At 50.2% G+C, this 7,663-nt stretch overlaps 1 protein-coding gene across 1 annotated transcript; it reads right to left on the bottom strand.

The window, feature by feature from the left end:
- Nucleotides 1–1,898: 1,898 nt before the first annotated feature.
- Rgs16 (regulator of G-protein signaling 16) lies at nt 1,899–7,014 on the bottom strand. The gene is made up of 5 exons (NM_011267.3): nt 6,855–7,014; nt 6,394–6,504; nt 5,686–5,747; nt 5,238–5,404; nt 1,899–3,733 (listed from the first exon to the last, which is right to left on the bottom strand). Exons 1-5 carry the CDS (start codon nt 6,896–6,898, stop codon nt 3,512–3,514), a joined length of 606 nt encoding a protein of 201 aa, NP_035397.2. The 5' UTR covers nt 6,899–7,014; the 3' UTR covers nt 1,899–3,511.
- Between the last annotated feature and the right edge of the window lie 649 nt (nt 7,015–7,663).

Below are 7,663 nucleotides of genomic sequence, written 5' to 3'. Positions count from 1 at the left end.
AGACCTTCCAGATTGGAAGATAAATTTTAGCCCTAAAAGAACTAAGGAAATCTTGCCATAACTCCTATAGACACTGACTGTGTTAGGAATTGTGTTAATAATTCCAATTTCATAATTTTGAATGTTCACCAAAAATGAATTAATAAACAACAAATTCTAGCCATGACATAGAATTCCACGGGGAAAAGCAAAGCTTTTGAAACTGAAAGAAATTCAGGCTGGAGAGGGCGGTTCCGCTGTTAAGAATACATCTATTCTAGAGGACCCGAGTTCGGTTCCCAGAACCCACATTGAGCGACTCATGTCCACCTTTCATCCCAGCTTCAGGCGCCTGCGTTCATGGGCACAAAGCCACACACCTGCACACATAATTAAACATAGATAAATAGTCTATAGAAGTCAGACAAACCTAAGACAATACATAGTTATAGCCACAGGAGGGCAGCAGAGCGCAAGGGATCGTCTGGCCTTCCTCGGCCCTCGAAAGCACTGCCCCGGCCTAGGTTTCTTTGGCTGTTGCGTTCTCCGTGACATACTGGCTTAACTGATGCCCACATCTTACATGTTATCATCCAGGGTTCTGGAATGCTCCAAACAGCAGATAAAAATATACAGAAAACTGGGGACAAGAACATGCATAACGCAGGAGTCTTTAGTCTGGCAAAAGGAGGTGATGACCTTTTGTCGCATTAAGGAATCGCCATGTTTTTATGTGTGCAAACATCTCCAGCCGTGGAAAATAGGGATTCGGGGCCTTGTGGCTAGCAAGATGGCTCAGCAGGTAAAGGTGCTTGCTGCCAAGGCTGACCACCTGAAATCAACCCCCAAAACCCAAAAGGTAGAAGCCGAGAACAACTCCAGAAAATTGTCTTCCGCCTTTCACATGCTTAGCGTGGGATGTGTGCGTGTGGAGCAGACACACACACCACAGTGTTTCATTGTACCTGGGCACTCCTGTCTCCCTCCCGTCCCCGGTCATGGGCCTCTCTACCCATCTCACATAGACAAACGCCCCACAGTGTAACAGCTCAGATGGCCTCCGGCACCAGCTGCACCAGCTGCACCAGCTGCACCACACATGCTCTCCCCCGTTTAGGATCCGGTCGAGCTGTTGTCTGGATGGTATGAGGTTAGAGCCTGCCTGTTTGTTCCCATATTTTTGCTTAAGCCCTCAGTGTCTGAACCCCTCCTGCTATCACCTGAGAACCCTGGATCTAGGTGTAGGGTGCAATTCTAAGGGGTCTCTACAACCAAGTACTTGAACTCTGATCACACAGAGGACTTGGGGGAGAACTGAAACCCAACAGCATGTCAGATCTGTGTATAAGCAGATATCTATAACACCACATAATTTCTTTTTTTGTTGTTGTTTTTGTTTGTTTGGTTGGTTGGTTGGTTTTTTGAGACAGGGTTTCTCTGTGTATCCCTGGCTGTCCTGGAACTCACTCTGTAGACCAGGCTGGCCTCAAACTCAGAAATCCACCTGCCTCTGCCTCCCGAGTGCTGGGATTAAAGGTGTGTGCCACCACCGCCTGGCTAAATTTTTTTTTCTTTTGAATCAAGATCTCAGTATGTAATCTAAGGCCATTCTCAAACTCCTAAAAGCTAGGGCTTGCAGGCATTCACTACTATGTGCCTGGGCCAGGCTCTTTTCAGGCAGTGAAATCTCAAAGAGCAGGATTTCAGGACTGATGTGACCCAGAAGGCACCAGGCAGAGGAGAAGCCCGGCTCCTTGTGGACTACCCTGCAAAAGCCTTTCAAACCCAGCTCAACCCTTTCGTGCCTTCAGCCACCCACCCCGTCCTGTATCCCCATCCCACAGAATCACCAGAGCTGTGATACCACAGGCCCTCCATACTCCCCTGGACCCTCATATCATCCATACTGTCCTGGGAAATATTGGGATATTATTTTTGAGTTTTATTTTCAGGTTTTTTTACAAGAATATAACATGCTCAAACAGAAAAACAGTGATCACATACACTGCTGATAAAGGAACCCAGCTCCCTTTGTTAACAATAAATAAATATTAACACAGTGGGGAGTCCCGTGTCCCGTTCCCCCCCCCCCCCAGCCCTCAGTGATTCCCAAGGCTTGCAGAGGTAGAGTCTGGTAGGGAGGAGGCGTGATCAGGCAGCAGCTCCAGCTGAGGCTCTTCAGTACAGGCAAACAAACCACAATAAATAACAATAGCAGCGAGACAATCGGCACAACACAACAGAACACAATATTATACTTAAAAGAGTTCTCTCCCGGAGAAACCTCAAGTGCAGAGGGAAACAACCTAGGTCTCCGTCTCGGTGGCTGGTGCTGGAAGTCCCAACTTGGAAAGTTTGTTCGGTAAGACTCAGAAGTGATAGGCAGGCAAGTTGGTTTCCCCCGGCCCCATCCTTCCAGGCAGCCCTCCCCGCACATCTGCAATACTCCCTTGGCTGAGCTAACTTCTGTTCCAGAGCTTTCTTGGTCCTTGACGGGCTTCTCCCCTAACTACAGTGGGCATCTCATGTCAACAGGAAAGAAGCACAAGGCTCCCCTTCCACCAGGGTGAGGGGTAGGAGACACTTTTCCCCATTTTCATACCCACAAAGAGAACTGGTTTGACTTCAGCTAGTCTTTTGGGCTCCTAGATGGATTTTTCAATGACTTCTCTCCCTTAGCTCACCTGCTGGACATGAGTGCTGGCCCCTGTGCCGGAAGTCTCCTTCCTCCCACCTCCCTCCTTAGACCCCATCTTCCAAGGAGCGCAGGGCCCAGTAAGACTTCTCAGTTAGCCCTGTTCACAAGCAGACCCTGCTGCAAAGGTGAAGGCAGGGGGCCACCTACAAGACGGCCATGGAGAGCACCCAGCTTAGGGTCCCATGAGCAGAATGGCTTCTTTTGCAGGATTCATCATTGACCCGGAAAGGGGCTCACAGGCCGGTTTTTTGAGGTATAGAAATCTCATCTGGGCCAAGAATCAGACAGACTCATTGACCTCTGTGAGACGGCAAGAATGAGCACAGGAATATTAAGAAGCCTCAGCTCGGGGGCCCTGGGTGTCCCTGGGAAGGCAAGGGGCAGGAAATGAAGGTTCCACACACACAGCCTTTTCTAGGCCCAGTCCAGGAGTGAGGAAATCAAGACGGGGACCAAAGCCGACTGTCTGGCCCTTAAATAACTGCTCTCTGGCTCCTGTTCTCATGGTTCCCAACCACCCAGCATCCCTTTGTGTGTGCCCTGGTAAAAAGTATAAGTTCTGGGCCACCCTTCCCCCCAGAGCACCCGGCGCAGCCTTGTCGTCAGCCCTCAGTCACAGGTCCTGGAAATGAGGAGTCTCTCCTACACTGGCCCACCACAGTATCTGGAGGAGAGGGGGTTCTTCGCACTCAAGCTGCGGGGATGGATGTCCGTCTGTCCTTCCACTATCCTCTTGCACTTGCTGCACAGGATCTGCCTCCCACACAGGGCAGCTGCTTTAGGGACGGGCGACTCCACCTCTCTTCCCGATGGCTTCTAGGTTGCTGCGGAGGCTCAAGTGTGTGAAGGCTCAGCTGGGCTGCCGCTGGGTGCAGAGGTGGAAGTGGCCGAGGCTTGGGCAGCCAGGTCGCGATAAGCTGGTGACTTGAGGAAGCGCGGATAGGAGTCCTTCTCCATCAATGTGCGGGTCTTCCCCTGAGCCACATCGAAGCAACTGGTAGTGGCAGCTTGTAGGTTTGTCTTGGTCAGTTCTCGGGTCTCGTGATCTATGTTCACCTGTGGGGGAAGCAGGGCAAACCACAAAGGTGAGTGGTGTGGAGTGGGGTGGCCGGGCAGGGCAGGGCGGAGGGGGGGGGAGTTTGGTGAGCAAGTGATGTCACTGAAAGAGTACCAGACAGTAAATAAAGTGACTCCTTTCATATACATATATACATATGCATGTATATATGTGTATATGAGTATATGTGATCTGTATGTATATGTGCCTGCATAAGTGTGTGCACCGCATGTACATAGGAGCCTCTAGAGGCCTGAAGGATCCCCAGAAATGGAGTTAAAGGAGGTTGTGAGCTGCCATGCTGGTGATAAAATATAGGAGTTCTGGATGTATAGTGTGGGGTGACCTATGTCCTCTACAGCAAGTGCTCTTAACCACTGAGCCATCTCTTCAGCCCCACTCACCAGCTTTTCGGGTCTAGGACAGTTCCCACTTCAGACCCAGGGGTTGGTCCTCTGATCTCTCAAGACTAACATGAGGCCTTTTATGAATGCTACTCCTCTGCTGGTTCCAGTCACCACCTCTGCGCTGGACCTGTGTAGTAATTCGGCTCCTGCCTCCCCTCACTCCCACTGTCTGTCTGTCCTCACAGCTGCTAAATCGAGCCCAATCCGTCTGGAAATACCCTAGCTTCCTGTCCATGTCATTCAAAGGAAAAGCTAGAATGGCTGCATCTGGCCACCAGCCATGTGTATGACCTCACCTGTCCCCGTTCCCTGTGGCAGGATGTCCTTCCCTCTCTCGATCCTTACAACTCTTGGCCTTGTGTGTTCTTTCACCGGCTCCCTAATTCTCACTGTGTGCTCTGTTCACATCCCTGGCTTATACTGAATTGGTTCCTGACATCTTCTCCCGTTACAATAGAGTTCCACTAGAACTCTACACTTTTCACTGCTACATCCTCTAAGATAATAAAACTTCCTTGCATGTTAAGTGATACTTATTAAATCGTTACAGAGTAAATGTAAAATAAACAGAAGCAGCCAGAAAACAAGATACAAACACACAGCATTGCTCAGGTGTGTCCACCAGGTGGCGCCACTGCTACTGTGAATAGCCTTTCAGAGGCATTGCAAAAAGAAACAAAAAACAAAAAACAAAAAAACAAAAACCTAACAAACAAACAAAAAAACAACAAAAAAAGTTCCCAAAGGGTGGACACAGATCAGAGTCAGGTTATCCAAAGCCTTTTGTTCCTCTACTTTCTTGTGCTGAGTTTTTGTTTTGTTTTGTTTTTTTAATAACGAATTTACAAATGTTGGTATGGAGAGAAGAACCCCTCCCCCCCAAAAAAATTCTTGCCGTCCCTGTGCTATATATAACACTTTGTGTTGCAAAGTTTAGTGTCCAGCCACTGACTCCCTACCCTTCTCCAACCGTGCAGACTACTGCACTGCAAAGCTAACTCTTCCCTCATTGACCTCGGTTTTCAGTTGGAAAGGAACAGACAGGGTCTGGAGGAGTCAAGGCCGGAGCCGAGTGCTGGGGCACTGGGACACTGACCTCTTTAGGGGCTTCGCTGCGGATGTACTCGTCAAAGATGTGGTGAGCCCTGGACGCCAGTTTGGTGGCTGATCGGATCTTCTTGAACTCCTCGCAGGCCAACCAGAACTCCAGGTTCTCCTCACTGAATTCCGTCTTTAGGAAGGCATGGAAGGCAGCCACCCCATCTGTGGTAAGGGGAGAAAGGAGACAGGTCAGACTAGGGGACAGCTGCGAAGAAAAGACGAAAAGACAGCAATTGGCGTTAATGGCTCTATTTTTAGAATGTAATTTTCCTGAACAAGGCTCTGTCTTTGTGTTCCGAACAGAGGCTGGCACACTGGAGGACTGGGGTTATTATTACTACTACTATTATTTGGCCCCGTGTTTTTTCAGCCTTGCTGGGACAATCTCCAAGCACATGAGCACACACGTGCCTTTCACAGACAGACAACAGGGTCCTACTTACTTTTACTGTTCAGCAGCAAATCGAAAGACTCTCTCCATCCCAGTACATCTTCTGAGAAGCTTCTGTGGGGGGGGGGGGGAGATGGGGGGAGCAGAGATTTTTAAATGAATATTTTTTAATCAACAAACAAAAGCATCCTAGGCTGAAGTTATTGGTTGTCAAAACTAACCTCTCAAGCTCCCATGAAACAGGTTATGTAAGGGGCACCTGGGCATCCAGCAACCGTTGCCAGGAACCCTTTAGTCCTCAGTCAGTATCCCTAACACCGCCTTCTTCTGTAACTAAATGGATTCTAGTCCCAAGATTCTCAACTTTGGTTTGCACACCTCTCCAATGAAGCAGGAGGCTGAGAGAGTCTCTCTATTTACTTACAACCCCAAAGCCTAGCATCACGCCTGGCGTTCCATAAAAGGTGGCTTCTAGGCAGAGTGCTCTAGACAGATGCAGACCCTGCCCTAGCCCTGTATTCGAGTGTTACAACATCCTCAGAGAAACAGGGATGCATGTCCTGCACGCGGGCATCTGCTGGGGGTGGCAAACCTGGACTCTACCACCTCCACAATGGGGCTCCGCAGCCACAGGACAGCAGTAAAGTCTCACTCAAATCTCCAGAGAGAGGTTTCGGGCACCTAGCTAGTCTGCTCCTATTTTCCCTTTCAGGCCTTCTCCCCTCTAAAGCCCCAGGGCTGGACAGACAATAGGACTTACCTCTCTTTGTTATGCTTACTGGCCCACTCGAATTTGCTAATACCCCCAGTATCGGAGCTCAGCTCTGATTTATGAAGAAAGATTCCCAGCCGCGTCTTGAACTCTTTGGCTCTGAAAGAAAAACCATCAAGGTGTAAGGATTCTGTTTGTTTGCCAGCACCGAGAAGTTGGGGAAGGAGGGCCTCCCAACTAACACCACCACCCAGAGTTCAGTCCCAAGAAACCTGGGACACTTGACCATTCCCAAGGCCCTAAGCGCTTCTCTCATTGGAGTCTTCAAGTTCTAGGCCACAAAGGCAGCACTTGGGCTATGCCCTGATAGGTCTTAACACTTTGGGGTCTTTATAGCACAACAAGTTCTGCCCGGCTGTCCCCGTTTCCCCGCGTTCCCAAGGCTGAGGGTTAGTGGATTCGGGACTTGGTCGTCCGGACTGCTAAAAAAAAAAAAAAAATCCTCTTACCTCTCCAGGCAGGTGTTGGGGAAGGTGGCTAGGGTGCGGCACATGGTTGCGGACGCAGGACAGCACGTCGTGGAGAGGATGGTGGCGGACCGGAGGGCGAAGAGGGAAAAGCGAGTAGCAAGTACCAGGCTGCGCAGAAGAGGTCTGGAGAGCGGCACGCGCCGGGCCGGTGGCTACTAAGGCTTTTATCCCCGTGGGGCGGGGCGGGGACGAACGTCGCCGACCAATAAGAGAGTGGGGCTGGGCGTTGGGAGGGAGGAGGCAGCGAGGGGAGTCTGAAGGGGTGGGGCACGACTGGTAGCCCCCAGGGCCTCATCTCAAGCGCACGGGGCTGTCCCCACCCCCAAGGTCGGAGACTTGGGGTGCCAGGAGAAGAGGAAGGCTTGAAGACCAGACATACGCCGAGAGAGAGAGAGAGAGAGAGAGAGAGAGAGAGAGAGAGAGAGAGAGAGAGAGAGAGAGAGACGCCGACCTCTAGTAAAAGCAGGAAAACAATTCAAAAGTGACAGGAGAGGTTTGGTAGGGGGTGGAGAGTTCACGGAGGACAGGCGCATGGGGTGCATTCCAAGAAAAAGTACATCACCACTATACTGCACTCTCTCTCAGGTCAGAACAGGTACCATCCCATGGTCTTCGAAGGTGACGGGAGCCAAGTGAGCTATTCGCCCCCACGGTCATTACCTCCACTTTGAGATGAAGGATCAGAAGATCAGAAAACTAGCGATTTGGCCAAGATCAGCAGGCATGGGCGGAAACATTTACTTAACACAATTATAGCAGAAATCTCTGCAACCGTGCTTAATTGCTCT

Source organism: Mus musculus, chromosome 1, assembly GCF_000001635.26.
Source record: "Mus musculus strain C57BL/6J chromosome 1, GRCm38.p6 C57BL/6J".
Lineage (NCBI taxonomy): Eukaryota > Metazoa > Chordata > Mammalia > Rodentia > Muridae > Mus > Mus musculus.
Note: the sequence above shows the minus strand (reverse complement) of the source record. Positions and strands in the feature narration are given on the sequence as shown.

Coding starts and splice junctions, on each gene's coding strand:
- Rgs16 (NM_011267.3), bottom strand. CDS start 6,898: ATGTGCCGCACCCTAGCCACCTTCCCCAACACCTGCCTGGAGAG. Junction 6,505..6,854: donor CCCAACACCTGCCTGGAGAG/GTAAGAGGATTT, acceptor TTTTTCTTTCAG/AGCCAAAGAGTTCAAGACGC. Junction 5,748..6,393: donor AGTAAGCATAACAAAGAGAG/GTAAGTCCTATT, acceptor CCCCCCCCACAG/AAGCTTCTCAGAAGATGTAC.